The 24,221-nt window shown below is 37.1% G+C and overlaps 2 protein-coding genes across 5 annotated transcripts; one reads left to right on the forward strand and one right to left on the reverse strand.

Moving 5' to 3' along the window:
* Positions 1-198: 198 nt before the first annotated feature.
* LOC103717947 lies at positions 199-9,116 on the reverse strand. The gene is made up of 3 exons (XM_039119586.1): positions 8,808-9,116; positions 5,124-5,311; positions 199-743 (listed from the first exon to the last, which is right to left on the reverse strand). Exons 1-3 carry the CDS (start codon positions 9,035-9,037, stop codon positions 553-555), a joined length of 609 nt encoding a protein of 202 aa, XP_038975514.1. The 5' UTR covers positions 9,038-9,116; the 3' UTR covers positions 199-552.
* A 2,706-nt stretch (positions 9,117-11,822) lies between these two features.
* Positions 11,823-22,845, forward strand: LOC103717935. 4 transcript variants are annotated; one of them, XM_008806520.4, is made up of 3 exons: positions 11,823-12,043; positions 12,881-13,136; positions 21,144-22,845. In XM_008806520.4, the coding sequence occupies exon 3, from the start codon at positions 21,154-21,156 to the stop codon at positions 22,279-22,281; it is 1,128 nt and encodes a 375-aa protein (XP_008804742.2). In that variant the 5' UTR covers positions 11,823-12,043; positions 12,881-13,136; positions 21,144-21,153; the 3' UTR covers positions 22,282-22,845. The 4 variants fall into 4 exon arrangements, with proteins under 4 accessions (XP_008804742.2, XP_008804743.2, XP_038975515.1 ...); XM_008806521.4 differs by having other exon boundaries at positions 12,886-13,136; XM_039119587.1 differs by having other exon boundaries at positions 11,828-13,136; positions 21,144-22,296; positions 22,433-22,845.
* Positions 22,846-24,221: the final 1,376 nt, after the last annotated feature.

Here is a 24,221-nt window from a genome sequence, read left to right on the forward strand (position 1 = left end):
GCTTAGTTCTTCTTAGGTTCATGCACACCTAACTCGGTATACAAGTCGCATTGCAAGAACCTACCTGATGTGGCCTAGAAGTTCTCCTGTAAGAAGGATTTTCCAGATTGAATGACGCCTAGTCTTGGACCCTTTTTTTTCTCCCTCATCCAAACCCAACGTTCTAACTGCTATTTTATCACTCTAACTACATCTTCATAATGAAATTTGAGGGATTTTTCATTCTCTTTATTTGGAGACAAGAAAAATAATAGAAAACAACACAATATCTGGTCATGAAAATTGGACAGAATAAATAGTATGTTTCGAAGTTTATGCAGGCAACATTCAAAATTTGTTACCGAATAAATGTTGCTTGTTAAATTCACATCCTATTATCTTCAGCACTGCATCGAAAACTTCCATGAGTATACATACAGCCAAAACCCAGTTTTCCCAAGTTTCTTGCACATATACTCCTGGCATGGCATGCTTGACGAGAAGGGAGCAGGAAAAAATCTGTTGTAGATAATAAAGAAAGGCACCTGTTGCATTAGATTATCCCAAATCAGCTCACTTATCCGGTTTCGGCAATTCTGAAGCCCTGCATTCCTTGCACTCCAGCGGAGGTGGGGGCACCATACTGTCGGAGAGACTTACTCTAAATGTACGATGACTCCCGTTGTCTGAAGGGACATTGAGGAGGGCCTCCATGATTAGTATGTCCCACTCATTGTGTCGCAAAAATGAAAACCAAGTGTCCTCTGCAGCACAAAGAGGAGAGAAAATGATCAATATAAACAAAGAAATTAATATTTGTAGCATCTCAGTTGAGCTTCGTTTAGTATTAATCATGAATTTTTTTCATTCAAAGTTGGGCTTTTCCTTCAAATGGGACAACCAACAAGCACACTGACAATATTCTCCCTTACAATACTAACAATGTTCCTCGTTATAACTATTCACTATTTTCCCCATTGTTTGAATGATTTTCTTAACTATTTCAACAATTCACTCTTTTCACTCAAGAAACAAATGCTTCGTTAAATGACCAAATAGCTTGCATGATCATTAGTGACATGTCGCAGACAAGTTTACCAGTAGCACCACTAACCAATCAAATCATCTGCACAACACCCATCATCATCATCAAGTAAAGGCTACCCCCGTCATCGACAAAAGTAGCCACTACTACAATTTAATCAAAGAACACCGCAGCATTATAGACCTCTTCCCAGTTGTGAATTTCTCATCAGTTAAATCAAAATTCTGACAACTTATCAAACACTTAGTAACATTGAGAAAGCTCCCTTTTTTGGTGAAGAAAAAAACTCTTTAATGTATAGCAAGAAGTTTACCCGTCCATGATAACTTTGCTTGAACCTTTACAGACCTCACCATATCAAGAAATTAATGGTTTCACATTCTAGGAATGCCGTATCATGAAGTGCAATATAACATTACCTTAGACTGTGCATTACTGAGATGCAATCTAAGGTCTACAGATCCAGTTTGTTCTACTTGCTTGAAGACTAAATGCTGTGACTTTAATTATTCAACTAAGGTTGGCATCAACTCGTGAGGTTAGCCTACTCTGTGATAATAGATTTCATTATATTTATACTCCATCTTTTATTAAGCTGCACCTGCTATTTCGCTTAAGTTAGCTGCCATGTCATTTAAGTCATCATGGGACAGAAATGTGATAACTGATTGAGGAGAGACCTACATCATATAGACAAAATGACCTTAACTTACTAAATACAACTCTAGAAACAAACCAAAGGAAGATAATGGAAGGCTAAAATCAGTCAGAATCTAACCAGAAGTAATATAATTCTCATTACAAAGGGCGCATCATAGGATAAATAAAGAATAAACTATATTAGTTCACTTAAATGGGAAAAATTCCACTCCACTGAGTAGGCAACCGATGATCTCTGAAAAACATCCTCTTGACGACTTAGCAACTTAGCCTTGTCCATCTGTGTTTCCTAGCAAGATGCTGATCTCTCCATTTGGCCAGTTTACACTCGCAAATACCTTGCTGTACTTGTCTCACAAATCACATCCTCATTCCTGTCCTTTAACAGTCATGATATGTTTAATTCTCAATTCTAGTGGTTTATGCTTTTCCCTTTTTTTCCTCTGCTTTCCTTAATCAAGTTCACTCAGTGTTGATGGTTTTAGCTGGTTTCGGAAAAATTGACTAAAATTAAACAAGGTTTTGGCCACCTCAACTGAAAGAGACCAGTGGGATAGACTTTACAAATATCTGAGTAATTGGTGTCACGTATGGGTAATTTTTCCATCTCCGTAAGTATATTTGGCTACTTAAGTCTCATTTTCTTTTTCTGATTATAAAAGGGCGAGCTTGGTATTGTGATAAATCTACTCTCCAAAAAGCATGAAATTTGGGGCTTTCAAGTTAAATCAAATGGAACTATTTGGACATTAGTTGCTGGGAAATATAGGAGAAAGGGAAGAAAGTTTCAACCTCTTCTCTAAATTCAGGTTTATAATGCTAAAAGGTAAGCAAGACCAAGGATTAAGGATTCTTCCTATGTTGGCAGTACCGTACTAGACTGGAAAGAGAAGGGCTTGGGATGCATCCAGGACCCCAAGTCTCTCTAGATCAGGTTGTCCCCATTCCGTCTCGGCTAGGACAAACTAGAACCACTATATCTTGACATTGGGAAAGCCTGGTATACCGGAATACTATTTCTTTAATTTTTTTTATTTCTTCATTTTCTTTCTTGTCTTTAATGGTTGTTTAGGACTGACCTGAGACCATCCTAATATTCACACCGATCTAGCCCAAATCAAACAGGCCCTGATACCAGCATGTAAATCCTTGAGAAATATCTTATCTATATTTTGAGAAATCCCTAACTTTAAAGAACATATTCTGCAAGAACTCGGAAAATAAAATTTTCTACTATTAATTTCAGCATTGTTTGTTAACATTGAAAAAATGGATTCCTTGCATTTCAATCTGCAAATGTCAATAGGCAATACTTACTAAAACATAGATGGTTAAATGCTTTATTAGATCAAAATGATAGCTTTATTAATTTTGCATTCCAAAAAAGGGACTAGAAATTTCTTATATCCATAAGTTGAACATGTATGTTGGTTCTTGGTATGACGGTATCAAACTCTCATTTTTTTCATGATTTACATACCATATCCAAGGGCTGTGGATTCTTTGTTGCGTGCATGGCCTTCCCTCCATATCATGCATAAACGATTGCTCCGTGCACTAGCTCTCACGTACTACATTAGTGCCTCTGTGGGCCACTGGCCAGTGTGCGATGTCCCTATTGATGTGGCACATGGGCCTTGTGCGCGGATTAATCATGGTCCATGCAACAAGGATACTACATGCACATATATTTCGCAGTCATATCCAAGAGGCTCACTACACTTTCGTGAACAAACGCATATGTATTTGCTAAGTTGTTATCAAACATTGAATTATGTGAAATATGATCATTTTTAACATTTTATCTTTGAATTCTCTAATTTTTTGGATAAAGATTTTTGAATTCTTTTATATTTTGATGGGTTTAGCTCTAAATTGCCAAAACCACAAACAGGAGGTCCCAAACAATATGCTATAGCTACACTCGAAAAAATGTTTTATTCTATGTTTTCTAACTTGGTTTCCTTAATTTTTTCCTCATCTTTTTCTCTCAGTGATATACTCACAAGTCACAATACGATATACTCTTTGCTTATTATTTTTAACCAATATTTAAGTAACTAGAGTCAAAATGCTAAAACTCATCATAGCCAGTTAAAGTGAAACCAAGTTGTCAGACCCTCACAAGTCACAATGTTCAATAAATAAGATGATAGGATCTACATTATGCAATTAAAAATATATCGAGAAAAAAAGATTAAAAACTGGTATCAGTAATTCTTTGAGAGTGCAAAATGATAGTGATCATTGTCTTCTTCAATGCATATATCGATCCTACAAGTTACCATAATTGTATATTATATCTTCTTTTATCTTTTATTAGAATATTCATTCTCCACCATTAATTTGCTTTATTGAACTCAGACCACATCAAATTCCTTAAAATGGAAAGGGCAGGCTAGAAAGCCGAGAAGTTGGAGCACTTCAAGATTATGCATATAAATACCCATTGAAGAGCAATGTAATGCAGAAATTATAAAGAGACTCAGCAAACTGACAGCTAAGCAATACTTCCAGCAGTTGAAAACTATCACCAACTCCAACCAATTATAACAAGTCTGCCCTAAAAAACCCAAAGATTTTAATGCAAATTAGTCTTTTCAATAAACAAAACTTTGTAGAATCCTGAGAGCTAAAGTCCCTCCTAATTTTTCACCTTCTCCACTTTTGTTCCTGAGCACCTGCTAATCAGAAATTACAGACCAACCAAGGGTACTAAGCATGTAAGATTTACTCAGCTGCTAGTGTGTTTACAGGTTCCTAGAGCCCTTTGAAGACTGCTCCTTGAATCCAACACTGTAGTTTTGTCTTGCTATACACCAACTTGTAGGTGTCTTCCTATATACCTTTCTTATGCAAAATCCTTAAAATTGTAGGCAAACAACCTTATATATTCCTTTTTGTTTAGTGCACATTTGTAAACAATATTAGCAAGATAAAAATGCATTTATTCCTACATTAGTCTCAAAGGATATGAAAGATACTGGAAAGAACGAGTAGTCTCATAGACAATTTATGTCTCAGAGTTTCGTACTCAGCTGTCTTTCTGCAAGATAGATAGATTATGAACAATAATTTAAATTTCAAAGGAGATACTCCCTTAAAAATTTCATCAGTCCAGCATGCTTCTCATGTCACAGACGAGCTGCATATGAATTATGAAATATTATTTAATGCCAAATTTATTTTTAAAGGAAGTTGTAAGAATCTGCTACTGCAGAAGAATATGATGCTCAATAACATATCCATATTTTACAATGTACATTAAAAACTTCTTGAGTTCAATGAATGCAGATACCTGAAGAAGCAAAATTAACATGAAATTCAAGACAACATTTAATGCAGATCAAATACAGAGAGGCATAAAAAGTCATGTGGGAGAAGTTGAAGAAGCCAATCTCATAAAATATGATATATTATCAGATAGTAAGGAGCAAACCTCCAGAACGAACAGCCTTCAGCTGGAAAATGCCGGTTCCCTGTGGCCCGGACACAGGAAATGTGCAAGATACAGTATGCCTTCTGTGACCAACTGCAAGAGTAGCATCATACCAGGGACCTCTTACAATTGGCTCACCAAGAGCTTCTACAATTTTTTGATTCTGACTTGCCTTTTCGATTGCCTTGCTGAAAGAAGCACAAACAAAAGGATTGACAATGGCATGAATAATTTGTATTCCAACAGGCAATATTTACACCTTAAATCAAAACTTATGCTCATAAGAAGAATCAGAACATTACATGTGTAAAAATAAGAAAGGCAAGCTATAAAGAGACAGCAAATGATGAACACGTAGCAACAAGCTATAAAATGGAAGAACCCATATATATGCATACATTATATGAAAAAAGTTTCTAATAGCAATAGTCCTATACTCCTATTAGATCAGTGAGTATCCAAGATATGCTTAATGCTGGTAATTGGAAAATATGATGGGCAGTATCAATGTTGAGAACACCATTTTGTTGTAATGCCATCTGTAGATCAGTGTGCATCCGATATATGCTAAAATGCTGGGAATTGGTAAAAAAGATGGGCAGTATCAAGGTTGAGAACAGCCTTGCTGTAATGCCACCATACTCAAGTATTCTCATTGTCAAAGAATTTCAAAATTAAAACTCACTGAATTTTAAATTCCTCTTCCTTTGTTTATGCTAATGCTAGTTCAGATCTCAATCTTCAATATTTGTTGAATTGTTCCCTTACGCTGGTCAAATTTTTGGAATGGACAATTGGATCAAGCAAACTCCATTTTACACCTATACCAAGCGATTGATCTAACAAAACATGCTATTTGTAAGGATATTTTATTCACTTAGACCTCTATCAGCGGAATCTAATCGTAATAAAAGAAAGGCCGTGCAGACATGGCATCAAGACCACAGCGCTCATCCATTATGTACTTCTAGTTTCTCTCTTTATCCCTTCAAAGGACAATTACCATAAGCGAGGAAGATTAAAGCCTCCAAGGGTTTCTTCCATAGTTTCACTATGTGAAGATTAGAATCTGAAGGAAGAGAAGCATCAGATCTAAATCAGTCATGTCCATCATGATCTGGATCAAAATATTGCATCTTAAATACAATCTAAAGATGCTTCTACCATCTACCTAACAAGAGTTAGATAAAACTCTCTAGCCACGAATCGACAGCGACTTTCTGGACTGCAGCAACCAACATGGTTGACCACAACTGCTGTGTGTGAAGTATGTCAAGAATACCTCTATGATTGACTCATGTGAAAAAAGGTGCATTATGATGCATATTATAGTACTTTGCTTGTTGGTCAGCTGCAGAATTGATATCCAAACTCCCATTTGCAGGGTTCCTTTTAGTTTTATTTTTATTAACTGTGAAATCTGGTTATTCAGTGTTGGGTGCCAAATCCATGTATATAATTATTATCATGCTGGTTTTGATAACTGAGATTGTTACTCAGTCCATCTACTGCTGATTTTACTGTCACCTATAGTGCAGCTTCTATAATTTGTTCCTCAAGATTAATGTCTATATGAAACCTTGAGTTCTTCCAGTTCATCTAAAACTTCTCAAGTCCAGCCCAACCTTGTAAAAGTGCTCATTTGGATTGAATGAAGTTAAAATGCATAACAAAGCAAGCAAGTTTCTTGATCTATAGACCAGCCTTTAAATAGCATGGAAGCTGAAATTGACCACCAATTTACTGGGGTCGATATCTGGTCAAGAATGGGTTGCAAAACATTCTCTATCTTTGTGGATCATAACTTTTATCCTAGAAAGCAATTTGTTTGATGGGTTAGGGCTTATCAGCTGGTATTACAGACTGCTGACTAGTTCCTGCTTCAATGTTTGCTTTGCATGTAGTGTTGCTGAGTGTCAAACCCATCTCTGTGTGATTCTATAATCCAACAATGAGCCAACAATGTTGTGTGGTAAAGTTGGGCAACACGGAGGACCCAAACAAAAAAGATAAATATAGTAAACATGACAATATTGAGATGGATATCTTGTAAAACATGGATAGAGCGAGAAACAAGTCCACTTGAGGTGGTATAACAGTCACATCATAATGATAAACTAATGAAGAATCATTAAGATGGTACTAACCCATGCAATGAAGATCCAAAGGAACCCAAATAAAAAGGTGCTCAAATCAGTTCTAGGTCTAGAAATAAGAGAAAAATATCTATTTGGCAGATAATTTCGAAAAGCTTATATCGACATCAGAAGTAGCCCGTTATAGGACAGCAAATAAAGGAAGACTCTTTTCTACAAGTTTGTGGTGCAAAGAAGAGGGAGTATCTGATGCTAAACAACGATTTAGCTATAGATACAAATTAAACACCTGAGCCAGTCCATTGTAATGTCAATATGCGTAATTATGTTGATCCATAAGTGCATAATGAGAAACCAGCATGACAACTAAACAAGAACAACTCTACAGGGGTAAACTAATATTGGGGAGAAAGTAGGAAAGTCCACAGAAAGGTTCTCAGTCTACAACACCACAACATACTGCAAAGAATCCTTTCTATAGTTATGTTTGATGTGTCGAAAAGGCAGGCTTACTGATTAAATTACCAACAACAAATATAATTGCCAATAAAAATCCAGTAACGCGAGAAGATTGTTGCACATGTCTCCATGTACAGGAGGATATTGGATAAAAAGGGTTGCACCATTATGTGGGGTCGGCAGATTGGTAACTGATGTCCATTTTATTTCTTGATAAAATACACTAAAAACATGTTTTTATGAGGGTTCTTGAACTACAAACACGTCCAATGATGCATATTCATGTTGATGGACAAGATGGTCAAAAGAAAATTGGAGAGGACAGGGTGGTGCATGAGGTCGCTACTAGTCATAAGAAAAAAAAATAAGAGAAACTGTAGATGAATAAGCAACGGCATTCGTATTCAGCTCCATAAATTGTACTTTGTTAGATTTCACATTGCACAACATTGGAAAGAAAATTTTTACAGGTAACAGATGGTGTCCTTTCTTTATACCCATGAATGATCTTTAAGCTTAAAAAAAAAAAAGCTTAGTAATAACGGGAAGCTTCTTCGGCTCGAAGGACATAAGAAAGAAGAGCATCGTGAAACCTACTCTAATATAAGGCTAGATTAAAAATAATTACTGATGAATGCCAAGGATGCAGAAACAATTACTAAGACAAATAATGGCTTACAGGATAAAGATGGGGTGGCCTGGGAAACCGCTGATCATTAAGTTAACGTATTGCCGGAGATAATATGACAAAGAGATGGTCAAACTAAACCCAAAATCTCAGAAATAGAAAACTTCTGTTTAAGGCGTCATACCGTCTTCACAATCTCTCTACTCGCTCCACACCCGCTTCCTGTGCACTTTTCAGTATAATTTTTTCTAATGCCACCATGCTATACCAATAAAATCATCCCCTTCATTGCTTAAATCCTTAGCCAAACGAGATCGTCATCATGGAGTAATTAGGTTTCACTTGTATCCCTTCTTGCAATTCAGAAACGAACTTACCTCTCTGAAACAGTATCAATTGATCTATAATCATCACAACGCAAGGTAGAGGTCGATAAATTTAAGCCAAAAGAAAAACGCGAATTTGGATCCACAGGGAAAGAGAGAGATGAAGTAGTAGTACCTGGTGCAGCCATGGAAGATGGCCAGGTCGTTGAGGGTGCTGAGAGCGACGCCTCCGGTGAGGCTGATCAAAACGATGGGGACGGCCCGGCGAGCAAAGGAGCTCTGTTTCTTGCCACCCGTTCCCGCCACCTCCGCCGCGTCCGTGGAGATCGAGAAGAGGCCTCCGCCGGAAGAAGAAGCCTTCTTATGAAGGAGAGAAGGGAGCGACGCCAGCCTCCTCCCCCACATCTCCCTCGCTCGCTCCCACCGCCGCCTTCGTGGGATTTTTCAGCTTTGAATCGTGAACAAGAAAAGCGCGTGGGTTCGATTTGGCCCTTGACATCGGCGGTGTCGGTTGATGGCTTCTTGTTGAACCGGTCTAGGCTTGGCCCAATGGCCTTGGGTGCGTGTTTAGTTTTGCGTTGATTGTTTTGGGTCAGACCCAAAATTCTCAAACACTTCTAATTGGACGATTGTGTGTCCTTCCAGTTCACCTGTGTAATTAAATTATCATTTTCACAAGTCCGGCTTCACAAGCTCAGATTGATGATTTATTAAAACTTTTGTTTCTTTTCATGTTAATGTCTAATAACAATGGTTATCAACCATTTGCTCAAAGAAATTTATTTTTGGTAGTTAAGGATAGTGGTCGCCTTGCGAATTGGATCGCCTCCTTTGCTGTTCACCACTCTGAAGAGATTCTCTGGACCTGTCATGTATCTGTCCCTCACCGCTAGGATGTATCTTTTTTTTAAAACTCTCATGGCAATGCTCATGCGAGATTAGTGTAAGCAGCTGATATACCAAAAAAAAGAGAGGATAGTGTCCAGCTTAAGGACCACTGAACTTATCATTCATTCGAGATTCATTAGTAAACATGTAGCTTACACTTCTTGATTAATCCTCTTTGTATTAGTGGAATGACTAGAATTATATACATTTTTCTCCTTTTGTTTTGCTGTAGGATTGCACATTGCATATATTAAAGCGATTTTTTCATTGTGGAAAAAAGAATTCTCTTTTATTAGGGATTTGTTAGTCATTTAGAATTTAATTTTTGAATTATGAGAAAAGATGATGAACCTAACGAAATGTTAAATTAACAACATTTGGTGTTTTTAGAATTTGCATTTCATCATTGTAGTGACTGCAGTAAATTTAACCCTAAAATTTTTATATCATAATTAAGGTTCAACAATTAGTCATTAGATAAAAACTAGGGCACCCTCTACAAGAAATTTCTAGCTCCGCCCCTGATTTTTTGTACAAATTATGATTCTGTGAGGATGAAACATGAAGCAAGTGCTTACAAAAAAATGGGGTTTAAAGCTCCTTGCTTTATGCTTTATGGGATGTAAATCAACTTCCTAATTTGATTATTTCAATCATTGATGAGAACACATCCGTCAATCAAATTCTCCTTTCCTTGAGCTAATCATAATTATCAGAGCATGAATACAAGTGTTTGTCAAATGATTGAAACCATCCTCATGATTCTACTAGTGTGTTACATGAGCCCAACATTGCTTGTTATCCTATAGTATAAATTATTTGAACCAACGTCCATTGTTGAACAAGCACATGTTCATTTGCAAATGCCCTACGTAGTTTTTCAATTCAATGCTTGCTAAGGAGAGAGAAACAAGAGGAGCTTTCCATTCCTAATAAAAGTGCAGCAGCTGTGTATATCAAACCATGAACCACTTGGGATAGGGCTGCCACGCCGGTGGAGCTCTGCCACGGACCCCCCTCTTCCTTTTTTTGCACCCAAAAAAAAAAAAAAATCATAAACCACTTGATCTTAGCTAAGAGGCCGAGAAAAATATATCAAACCATGAATCACAATCAGTACTTTTCTACTCACATGGTCATAGCCCCCCAAGTTTTTCTCCACATGCATACAACGTGCCTAGCAAGCCGATGACTTTACAATGGCAGATGACAACCATCTCAACACCTAATTTGCACAACTTAATGTATCTTTACAATTGAATATAAATAATTCACAAAGTATTGTAACTTAAATAATGCAAATGATACAAGGAGTGCTATCTGTTTTGATAAACACATGCATCACATTTATTTGAGGTATAGTGCTGATATGTGATATGGCTCGAATTCACCTTCGCTAAAATGCCGCTTGATAGCTTAGCTCATCAACTAGACAACGACACATATTCAGCGAAATCAACTATCAATAAAATCTTCAAACAGTCAACATGATTAGTGTGATCTCAACAAGCCCAAAAAGAAATATTGTAATCAGTTAGATCAATAGATAAGAAAAGTGCCCGATCACAATACACCTGAAAAGGAATATCTTGATCATTCCAATTAGTAGATATAGAAAGAGCTCAACTGCTCATCCACAAATCACACGATCTAGACATGTTCCAGTAATTCTTTGATTATTTTTTGTGGTTACAGATCAACTTTAGCATCGTGCTACGCTCCTACAACCCCACTAAGCAAAGTAGCTCGCTTATCTACCCATTATATGAGATTTTGAGCGGCAACCGTATGATTACAAAAGATATAAAAATAGGTTTGGATTAGGTCTTTCGTGTTAAAAAGCATTTGATGTCCATTTAATTTAAATGCAAGACCATTCAATTACAAGCAAGAGAGATCCAAATTCATCAAAACTCCGATTGGGGTCTCCTCTTAGTGTCATCGTGCCGGCTTGAATCTCATCATACTCAAGGTGATCAGACTGCCCTGTGTGCGAGACACCTATAACTAACACACATAATCAGAAAATAAATCAACATATCTAAACCATCCTTTGTTTTGACTCTGGTCAAAGTCCTACGTTTATACTTTATAGAAATCACATGGATTCATCAAAGCATCCAATAATAAACTGCGTGATAAATAGACAAAAGGAACACGCTTGCTTTACGGTATCGAAGGAGGGAAGAAGCTGGCAAACGGCAAATTACTACTATACCTACAAGAAAACAACCAAGTCCATTTCTATCTACGTACAACGCATTCCACTCCCGTTTCTCTCACCTTATCAATCTCTCCAGAGTTTCCCTTTTCTTCCCCCAACTATATTAGGAACCGACGAAGAACCAACAGCGAAACCGATAGTCCTCGCCCTTCTCTCTGTCTCTCTTTCTAGGAAAAGAGGGAGAAAAAAATAGAGGGAGAAAAAATAAAGGAAAAATCAGATAAAAAGAGAGAAGATTTGTTCTGATTTTTTCACGTTAGATTGCAGATTTCCTCACTCCGCCATCACCCTGAATTGCTGTAATATCCGGACCTTTTTTGTTCTCCTGCAAATTTTTTTTCTTCTGGTTCTTTGCTCTGGATTTGTTCCTAAAAATCGAGTCTTTTCGTGTGGTTTTTCTTAAGCGTTTGAAGAATCCTGGAATTTGATCTTGGGATGGGTTTCTTTTCTGGGGTTTTCTTTGAGATCGGCTTGTCGGCCTCCGATCTGGACCATTTCTTTGCTTGCGGAATGGATCCTGGCTGGAATTTGGATTTCTCGATGGATTCCGATCGGTATCTGGTTAGGGTTATTGTCGGCTTTGGAACAAGTTGGAATTTGGTGCGGAAGGGTTGCAGATATCTCGGACTTGGGGGCAAGGAATGGGATATGGTTAGGGTTTGAAATCGGGCGGTCGAACTTAGATTCATGGTCGCGGGCAGCTTTCTTTGCCTTATCTGGGAGTTGATCGAGGATTTTTTGTATGATTTTATGTGATTTTTTTATTTTGACATTCAGTAGACTTGATTTTGTGAATTTGTTGGCTGAAAATCAGTAGAAATAGAACCTGTTACGATCCAAGGTTCCATCTATATTATGGATTGGGACTTGGCTTAGGCTGATACCAGAGGTTTAGAATAAAGCTTAAATTTTCTATGATCTAACCATTTATTTTTAAGGTTCATTTACTTGGGAAATGTTTTGCACGTCTTAACTTTGAATCTTAATCAAAGATTTTCGCAAGTATAATCACAAAAGACTTTGAAATGCAACAAGCTTTTAGTATTGACTTTTGTTGGACGTAGAACCAATTACTAGTTGCGTTTCTTTGTTTTTATATGTTATAGATGACCATTCTCCTTGTTCCACAATTTAAGTGCAGGGCTTGGGACTTGGAGCTTTTCTTAAACTGCAGTGATCGAGTCCAAGCCTGTACTTTCTTCAAGATTTATAGGACATTGGATTGTTTGTTGCATGCTTGGCAAGAGTATCTCATTGTTTTGAGGATTCTGCCTGTATAATTTTCTTGCCAGAAGAGATCAAGACTGCACCATTTCTTGGATCGATTCCATATAATTTATTCTATTAACTCAGAAGTTACATACGGGGCTGAAGTTCAGATTTCCTTTCCTGGTGAGTCTTCTAATATTTGATAAAGAAAGAAAAAAAAAAAAAAATAGTTAATAGCTTTTAACCTGCTTTCTCTTTCTCTTTTTTTTTTACTGATATGTTTGGTGATTTGATGGTTTTAGTGTCTTCTCATATCTTTCCTAGCCAATTTATTAGCTTTAACTATTCAGCGAGGAAGTATCTTCGAGGGCTTTTAACTTGCTCTCATTCACCGTTTATTAACTATCTAAAAATGTTAAATCTGCTTGGTATGACCAATATTGACAGTAAAACTGGAGAATAATTTTCAATTACAAAATATAGATTTAATGCCGTGCTCTGTTTTGTGTTAAAAAATTGGGCTATTAGAATATCCTTCCCTGTAGAAGTTGCGAACTTTGATTCGCTTGTACTCAAGTTAATCTTGTGCAGTTCATAAAATCATAAGGTTGCTGGGTGATAGAACCTTTTTCTAATTACTTATTGAGAAATATGGTGGGGATGCCACCACTAAGGTTTTGAACCTTGGACCTCTTTCAAGTAAAGATGGATGCCAACAAGCTGAGAGAAGGCTGGTTGGCTGGTTAGTTAAGGGAACCTATATATGCATTATATCCATACATGGAAACCCATGTATTAGGAAAGATTGTTCAAGCACAATTGACAAAAAACTACATCTGAGGCTCTTTATTTTTAGCTTTTGCTGAGTGCTTCATTTAATTATTTGAAATTTAATTAAAATTTTGGATGTTTTAGAACTGAAACTAGATCCTCATATTGGTACCAATGGCTTAGATATAGTTCCTTGGCCTTTGTTTCCCTGTCATGAGATTTATATAAAGGCAAGTCTATATTATTTTTCTTAACATAATCGTTAATGTTTATTCCACTGCAGTCTTATTCCTATGTCACTCTTTGGTTTTGCATAATATGTTTTGATGCTCTGATTTTTACATTTTTTTGCAGAGTCAGCATCCTTAAGTTGCATAGTTAAGTTTCTCGTCAGGTCTCATAGTATAGATCATACTTAGGATCATAAGGTTTAGATTTGTATCCTAGATACTATCCCTTGGATCATAAGTTCCAATTGAGTCATGAAGTCCATATGCCAAACAGTGTGGAAGTCCACTTTCTATGACTTATTTGACTATATGTATTTCAATATTACTTATTTACCACTTTCAAGCCTTAATAATATAAAATTAACAAGCTTGGTAGGGTATCTGACTCTATAAAGTAAAGAAAAAGAAATTTGGGAGTTTTTAGAGTTAGAAGCAGGAGGAATTTTCATGTTTTCACAACTATTTGTTAATATTTTCTAAAAGTTTTATGTAAAAGGGTTAAATATCTTACTTAACTAGAAATAATGATTGCGTAACTAGATATTACTTCGGATGGTCTTATGATGGTGGAAATTTGTTTTTTTATATGTACGATGTTCTATTTTCTGTTCACTTATTTTATAGTTGACTCATTTTTATAGTTTCATGTCCTTTTGTATATATATTTTTTTTTGTTTTTGAAAGAATTTGGAAAGAATTTTGTGTTCTTTGATCCAGTCCTCAATCCAATCCGTTATAGCCCTCTCTATGAGTTATGACTCAATCCCAATCCTTAAAACATTTTTGCTGATTTCCATAAGATGCTGACAGCATTGAGTAGAAAAGAAATTTTGTACAAGCTTAGTGGAAAACTCTAGGTTGAAATCTACCAACCACGAGTCTAAAAGTAGGAGGCCTAGATCATGGATCCTGCAATTGAGGATACATCCTCAAGAGTATCAAGCTTGTGATGATTTGAGGAAGAAAGTAGGAAGCTTTTGGTCTAACATTGAGGAACACCTTCTTGGTCAAGATCAATAAAACATTTGACTATTTGATGATCAAATTTTAAAAATATTATTGATTAAGAGGGTCATTAACTATGTTTATACATGATCACTATTACAATTTCCACCAGTGGTGATCATCCATGTTCTGACATTTGATGGCTAGTTTAAGACCATCTACACTGACTTCCAAGATTAGAACAACGCTAGTATTTAATGATTCGTTCATGAAACATGCCATTTTCGCCTTCCATGTGTCCAATCATGGAGCATTAGCTTGGATTATGTCATGATGAGCACTGGATGAAATTCATATGGTTGGAAGTAAATCGAGGATCTTCACCTTAAAAGTTACCCTTTTCTTTAGAGTTTTCTCCCCTCATAACTTTAGATGTAGAAGATTGTTGGACTTGAAATTTTGTTAGTTTTTGAGGGCTTATCATAGCCTCTAGGCTAACTAGAAGTAGTAAGATTAGATTATTAGAAGTTGCTCGCTGGTGAATATTTCCTTTAGATAGACCATATATTATATTTGATAGTTGTATATGGGGCGTTAAAGTAATGGCCCTACCATATAGAAAGTGAGAAGAGTTGCAGAGTAGGTGAAAAGGATATTGTATAGACTTGAGAGACAAAGATATGGGCTATAGGTTAGTTCATATGGGGATACATGAGATGGTCAAAACCTCTATGTCATCTTTCACTCCCTTACATGTTCCCCTGCAAGTAATAAGTGCCATGTCATTATTTTGTTTCTTTTATGGAGAAAGTTAGGGAGAAATCTCACTCTGTTAGGAAGCTAATAGGTGCTTATTGGAGTGTTCTCGCAAGGCTTTTTTAGCCACCTAGGGACGGGCGCGCTAGAAAGCTTGTTTGACAAGTTCAGCGGCAAGGGGTAGATAGATGCACAGGTGTGCCACCAGTATTTGAGTAGCCGGAAAGATGATAACTGAAAGGATGATGATTTGAATACTGTGAATCCAGGTTATTTGACCTTCAAGAACTTTCGCTACTGTCACATCGTCTGTTTGTAGGTAGATGGATAGGATTGGATAGCGTGTAGTCTGAGCTACGATAGAATAGATCTACTGCTATCCTTACTTCTAAGGTGGAATCTTACTGGTAATCTAAGAACAAATTAGATAACGATGATGACACAAAGATAATTAAAGATAGATCAGATAAATTGAAGTGTCGAAGAGCCCTCTCAGAGTATAATTCACTTATTTATATATGATTCTTGTAACCATCCATGTTGCCATAATCTTCAGCAGTTCTGGAGATTTGCTTCCACGATTCCACGCATGTCATAATCACAAACTAGATCATGATCTAACTAAAACTGATATCCTTCGACGTGCTGCGTTGTGGTGTGTCATAGTTGAGTCTTGTTCTTTCGGCCTTCTCATCATGGTCAATATCATGGCCAAATTTTGTCTCTTCGGCTTGTGCCTCCACAGTTAGATTTATCCTGGCCGAATCTTGTTAAGTTTAGCAACTGCTATGCGACTTTCACCTATTCTAACTCTTCCTAACCTTGTCCATGTGGCGCTTGCTCACGGCCACTAACTAGGTTGTTGAGCTAGGGTGTAAACAGAGTGTTTCGGACTAAGTTATTTCTATTATAATATCCTAAGTTTTGGATGCAAATAGCGCAGTTGTTTTTTCTTGCCCTTTTTCCTTTCTTATAAATGATGAAATTGTCATAAATTCTGAGAAAAAGCTGATTTTCACGGTCATGTCATTGATTGGCTCCTATTTTCCGTCAATCTCCTCGGGTCTTGTTTTGTAAAGTAAGACTTTAATATCATTAAACAAATCTCAGTGACCTGATTTATATTAATTGGTGTCTCCGGGTGCTCTTTGTTAAGTTTTTATATCGTTAGATTAGACTGTTAAGAGATGTTGTGGTGCTTATCTTGGTGAGTTTTCTACACTAAGTTGTTTTTCATAATCAATTTTTGTTGGGTGTGGTTGACTGTCTACTAGCGTATATGCATCTCAAGAATAAGGATTAAGAAATGGCTTTTTGTCTACCACATAGTTTTGTAAAGATTTTTTTTTTTCTGATAATTCATAAAGCAAATACACAAACTAATTGTTATGATTGTTATTATCTTTGTTTGGAAGTTTAGATTGATCTCTCACCTGTGTTTAGACTTGGTTCACCTAAGGGTTGCGTTACAGTTCTTGTGGTTTGCAAGCTTCGGTTGAACAAGGCTTTCTTAGAGGTTATCTATGTGTGGTAAAATATTTCTCTATTAATGGATTGCATGGGAAAATATAAGAGGATCCTTGAAGACATTACGATGGGAGATGGGAAAATGGGAATCCTATGGTCATTCTAACCTGTCCCAACCCTTCCCGGCATTTGTACTGACCTGACACCCATCTGGGATAGGTATCGACAGTGGGACTTTGATCATTGGGTTACATAATTGAGAGTTTCTTGAACTATGAAGTTTCGATGCTAATCATAATATGTCATCAAGTGTAGTCTTTTGCAACCTTGTTCTAAGTACTTGGGGAAAATATTGCTAGTAGAGTTTAGATGTTGAAAGTTTTAGTGTGTAAGGGGTTCTACAGTAAAGGCTCCTAATGAGATAAAACAGGTACATGGGTGGATGGTAATTCTCATCTTATAAATTCGGCTCTCTCATCTTTGAATATTTCGCCTCTCTAAGTTGCGATTTATGTTTAGCTATATATGAAGAGTAATGCGGATGGAAGCTATGATGTTCCCAGTGCTGAGTTAGTTAGAAGGTAAAGACATCCTTTTCCAATTCTTAAATTGGGGTTTGTATATAAGATATATATTTAAAAAACAAACTCATGAACACTTCAGGAGCAGCCTATTTATGGGAGATAATTCTCATGAGGATAGAATGATGAATGGTACAATATTTAGATGCCCTTGATTCATGATAATATTGATCATAATATTTTAGATAATTAAAACTTACGTGAAGATTGCAATGAAGGGGGCCTGGTCGAGGAATCATTAGAGAAGATTCATCTCAATGTTCTTATCTTTTGTGCGACATGCTTATAAGAATCCTCTCAAGAAAGTTTCCACGTGTCTTGATGCAACATGATTGTGGACCTTCCCAAGGATTGCTTATGGAGTATGCTTTCCTATGATTATTATGGATGATGTTTGATAAACACAGTCGATGATAGAATCGAGTAGACAAATGCATGAAAGCTACTGCACTGTTCCTTTCATTGGGGAAGATATTTCTTTCTGGTAGTTAGGTTTAGGAATTCTAATTCACTTAATGTCATGTAGTTTAGTCTTTTAAGTCCAGGGCAGGGTGCAAGCGGATCAGGTTGATTGGGGATTATTTCAACCCAAATCCGATCCATATTTCAATCAGGTTAAGAAATTGAATCCAAGCCTAACTAAATCCATTTCATTCGGTTGGATCGGATTGGTTTTATGATTTATTTTATCAATCCATCAGCTATTCCAGGTCAAGTCTGGTCAAGAATAATTTACACATAAACCATGGAAATATGCACAAATAGATTAATTATATCACAAACTTGTTATGAAATAAAATACCATGTAAAGTATTAAACAATGTATAAACATCTTTGACAACCCCTTTCACATAACATTGTATTGGCAACCACATATTTTATATTGTAATTAGCAATACTAGTTGATTAATTATATAAAAGTTGTTACTAAAAGTAAATAAAATTATTGGATTCAGGGTATCTAGTGATCCAAATTCAATCCATGTTTGAAACAAGCCTTCTTTTCAAACCAAATAACTCTGGTTTGTTTTGGACCAGGTTATTTTCGGATCAGTTACATATCGGAAGCGGCTCAATCCAATCCCCTTGCAGCCCTAGTCCAGCATCTAGTTGGTTGTTTCTAGTCTAAGATATGCTTAAGGGCAAGCATTAGGCCATATATGGATCAAGGTATTGCATACCAGTGGTGTGCTGGCCTAGCACTGGAATGGGACATACGGTACCATGCTGTCCCATGCCCACGCTTGTCATGTTTGGCATCCATTGGCATTAGTCCATACCCTGCATGCTGACTGGCATGAACCATATAAGTTTATGGTGCAATTGGGCATGGTTTTGTATACAACATCAAGTATGAATTAACAGAAGTAATTTTGAGGTGCATTTCTGTTTTCCTTTCATGTTTGATTTTTTTTGGAATGAAGTAAATTGAAGACTGAACTTAGCTGTTTATAGAAATTCAACTAGATTTCTGTTATTTCTCAATCAAAAGCAAATTTCTGATTTAGTTGAAGTCTTATCCGCAAATGATTGTATTTTGAAATCCTGCATGATTTTGCAGTGCATAAATGAGACCAAACTTATTAGAATGTTACTCTACTAATGACTCTGTTTTAGTTGTGGCATCATGTGTCATAGAGAAAATTGGGAATATAGGTCATTTATTTTTTTTTAATCCTTAAGTTTAAACAGAGACTGTCCAACTCAGTGGGCTAGGTTAATTTGTGTTCTTTTAGAAGGTAAAGATAATACTATCTTCTTCAATAATTGAATTTGAATACTGAATTTAGGTTTTTTTGGCATGGTGAACTCCTAGATCTTGCGTTCTGCCGGATTTTAGGTGTTCCTTCTTGTATATTACTTCTTCCAATCTTCTTCGTATGCTATTTTCAGTCCATTGTCGTAAGCATAACCATTTTGTAGACGATAACTATTTGGTATTACTCTAACTTCTTGGTAGGAAACTAAGAGCTTATTATCATGCTCAAAAAGATTTTGTAAGTTATGAACATTTTGATGGTTGCTAACTTGCTACTCATATCAACTAGGGGCAACCACTATGCAAATGTTTAGGGTACTGCAAGACACACACTTAGGCAGGATGAGGGCACCTAAGTTGTTCTTACATAAAATATTTAGAAAAAGTTAAATTCCCAAATATAGATAAAAATAAGTAGAAAACTATAAATAAATTGATTAAAACTAGCCATAGGGAGCAAGTACTGGCAGAGGCAAAAGAAAGGAGAAGATGGAGGGGTAGGAGAGGTGGAGGGTGCAGAGAAGAGAATGGCAGAGGATAAAGCGAACAAAGGAGAGATAAGGTGAAGGAGGTGGAAATTGGGAGGAGGAAGAAGAAGAGGGGAAGGAGGATGAGGAGAGGAGTAATAGGATAGGAGCAGGACGGTGGAGGAGAAGAATGGATGAACTAAAATGGAAAAAAGCATGCATAGCTTTTAGTGACACCTGTTGGAATTTCACCATCAGCCTCCATTGCCAGTTACTCTCTCCAGTTTCTCGTCCTTGGTGCCTACTCCATCTTCTGTTTAGGCTTTGAGGGCGATGTATCTTGTTAAGCTTGCCGGACTTGCTTCACACAAATCAGACCAAATAAGGTACTGCACAACTTGCATTGTCTTCCAACATATCCTTCCCCAAAATGCATACCACCTCGGCCACACATGCGAGATGCTTGGACCAATGCAGGTGCCTGGGCATGTCCTGTACAGCCTGGCCATATACTTGGGCCACCTGGGCCTTATGCATGGTGGTTAGGGCCTGCATATATGCCTATGCAGCTGTATAGGGCACTTTTGGAACAGTGCATACCTAATGGGTAAGTAAAATTGAATCACATGTAACTCTAGGATGTATGGGAAGATATTGAAGCGCATGAAACGAGTTATTTTTAATGTAATTTTCTTATTTTCTATGTGTGTAGGAATAACTGAAAGAAATAAAGTTTGAATGGCCTATGGAGAGATTGGTCTAGAATATCTTTTCACAAAAGAGTTTTATTTTCTTTAGGAGTCAAATATTTGAGTAAGATTGGTGTTAAAAATTTGGTTTCATACACAAAATGTAGTAAGAGGTTTTTGTTGTCAACTATCAACTCACTATTAGTTGAACAAGTTATCCTGCTTCATACTCTCTCGCTCTCACTCTTGTTATTCTCTTGGCGAATGCATTCTCATACTACAAATTTGACAAAGAATAGGTCTTGTAACCTACTTAACTCTTGACAAAGTGCAGCAGCAGGAGACAACGTAGTAATGAAACTGTGAAAGTTGATAATCTGTTTGAATTCTATGTTGGCATATAATTATCTGTATACAAATGTTAGCTCTATGGCAAATTGGAAAATTCCAAACCTTGGAATCTCTGTATTTACTTTTTCATAGACACTAGAAATTTTAGTAACTTTGTGAATGATTTGATCGCAGTGCTTTCAAGATGACAGATATGAAAGGAAGCAGTTCTACTACTATTTCAGACATTGCTTCTTTGCACAAGGAATGGGATGAGATTTCATGCCCAATTTGCATGGACCATCCTCATAATGCTGTACTCCTGATCTGCAGTTCTCACGAGAAAGGGTGCAGATCCTACATCTGTGATACTAGTTACCGGCATTCAAATTGCCTGGATCGATTTAAAAAACTGAAAGTGACTGATAGGGACAGCTCTTCTCAGCCAAGCTCTTCCATCCTTGTGAACTCTGACACTGGAACTCTTGCACTGCGTAATCCCAATTCTGAACCTATTTTTGGGGGCCCAAGGACCAGAAGAAACTTGGTGGAAACCCATGAAGATTATGGCTTTCAAGAAAACAATGAAGGGAACTCTTCAGGCTTGTTTGAAACATTGGAAGATAATAATGATGGCCAAGAAACTGAGAGATCTCCAGTAGCCCAAGGGGAAGAAAGGAATGGACTGCAGGAGTCTGGTGGCAATAATGCATCAGAAGGGAACTGCTTGAAGTGCCCCCTTTGCCGAGGAATTGTCCTGGGTTGGATGATTGTTAAAGAAGCAAGACAGTATCTGGACCAGAAACCGAGGGCATGCTCGAGGGAATCATGCTCATTTTCTGGCAACTACGTGGAGCTGCGCAGACATGCCCGGAGGGTCCATCCTCTAACAAGACCTGCTGATGTGGACCCATCACGACAGCGTGCCTGGCGCCGCCTGGAACACCAGAGGGAGTATGGGGACATCCTCAGTGCTATCAGATCAGCGATGCCTGGTGCGATTGTGCTAGGTGACTATGTTATAGACAATGGAGATGGACTATCCCGTGACAGGGAAAGCTATGGATCAGCTGAAGGGGGTGGGCCATGGTGGACAACTTTCTTCCTGTTCCATATGATTGGCAGCAGCCCTATTGGGTCCCGTCATGAGCCGAGGAGCTCATCTAGGGCCTGGCGGACGCATCGACGCTCGGGACACCGTAATCTATGGGGAGAGAGCCTATTGGGTCTGCATGATGATGATGATGATGATGGGAGCCTAGATGATGACATTCCAATACCAAGGAGGCGTCGGAGGTTCATGAGATCCAGACCTGATGAGGAGCAGCCATGAGAAAGAAATTTTCTGGTAATAATATGCTTTCCGGCTATACCTGAAGTTTTTCTTTCCCACGGGTCCCTGGTGATTCTGTATCTTTTTTTACCTTAATATGGAAAAGTGATCTGACAATATTGCCTTGCTCTGCTAAATGTTATGTTGGTAGTTTGAGGCTGTTGCAGTCACTGGATTGGGAAATTCTGGAGCTTCGAGGGGATGCTTCTCAAGATGAGATTGGATTGTTGGGATGGTTTATTCTGTGTAGATTTGTTGTACTAGCAAATAGACTTGTCGTCAGTAATGATACATCAACTTTGTATGGACAATTAAACCTTAAGGGTCGTGGGCTGATTGAGAGCATGATTTGGATGCTTGCACTCTCTAGTTTGGTCTTTGCAATAGTGCTCAAAAATTATTTTAATGGTGAAACATGCCCAAGGGGCGTTCATCAAATGTATAGAATGACATTTGTAAGGCATTTCAAGCATAGGTGTTCTATTTCAGTGGTTTCAAGTGTTACTATGAAGATATACCCTGGTCGGTTAAATTATTAAATGGAACATCTTGAGATTGTGGATTGTGCAGCAAAAACTACTTTGGTGATTTTTGCTCGTTTTTACAGGATGCCAACTCAGGATGGAATCGATGAGCCCCATTAATAGGGTGTAAGCCAGAAAGCATTGTTCTAAGATCATATGCAGATTTCAATGGTTTCAGCCGATTATCTAATTTTATATTTAAGAAGCTTATAGGTGAATTTGTGTTTTTTTTTTTTAATTTATTTTCACTCGGACATGCGAAAGAGCCATCGGTGCATGCAAGCATGCACTGGAAGCGTTCGCGTCCAAAATGGACAAGGTACAGCAAAACCCTCAAAATTAACCGGTTCGGTACCATATGATGCTAGAAATTGATCTGATCCTATCACCATTACCTGTTCTTTTCTCTTAAGATACACAAGGACAAGATCAACAAAATAAAGAGATTTTTACAATTTATTAGGGTGAACATTCAAATTTATTATGATTTATTGATTTCTCAGTTGGACCAAAGCAATGTCTTAAAATCCAGAAGAGCTAGGGGATGCCCTCCATTTTTATTTTATTTTTTTATTTTTATTTTTTTAATGTTTGCAGACACTTCTCAAGGTAAATGGATTTTTTGTGTGGATATTCTTCTAAATATTGGATTTTGCATAAATATCCTTCCAAAATTGATATTTGCATGGTTACTTTTATAAAACTTTATTATTGTACAAATGATCTTAATATAACAGTTGTTTTAATGGTGTTAAGAAAAATTATATTTATATTAATTAAAAATAAAATAAATTTTTGAAATTATGCTATTGTTCATGTCTTTTTTCCTACTATCGGGATCGCGATCGTGATCCCGCAGACGTTCGCCCGCAGGCGTTCACGATCGCGATCCCGCAGGCGATCGTGTCTACCTATTAGGAGTATTTTAGTTATTTTAATTTGAAACTATTAATTTTTTAACAGCGTTAGATGGCATGAGTACATATGCAAAAACAATAATAAAAAAAGAATAGAATAGCAAAATAAGTGTTCGAAGAAGGTATATATATGCAAATATCAAGTTTGGAAGGATATTCATACAAAATCCGATATTTATGAGGGTATTCATGGAAAAAAAATTATTATAAATTTAGCATATTGAAACTTAATAGTTTTCAGAGCACCCCTTCATGTAAGTTCTATGTTGTGGCTAACCCTTTCTTCCACGCATTTTCCTTTTCCTGTTTCTTCTCCACACCATGAATGAAAGGTGGCCCAACTTCTCGTGATGGACATGAGACGCGCCCCCTGAATTTATAGATTTTGATAGAATATGAGTTACATCAAATAAAGTGATAAGTCTCCCATTCAACAGTAAGCTGTGTGTAGTGGATTAGATATGTCTTGAGATGCTGATCCGCAAGACAGAAGCACAGA

The sequence above is a fragment of the Phoenix dactylifera genome, unplaced genomic scaffold (genome assembly GCF_009389715.1).
Source record: "Phoenix dactylifera cultivar Barhee BC4 unplaced genomic scaffold, palm_55x_up_171113_PBpolish2nd_filt_p 000578F, whole genome shotgun sequence".
In the NCBI taxonomy this organism is placed as follows: Eukaryota; Viridiplantae; Streptophyta; class Magnoliopsida; order Arecales; family Arecaceae; genus Phoenix; species Phoenix dactylifera.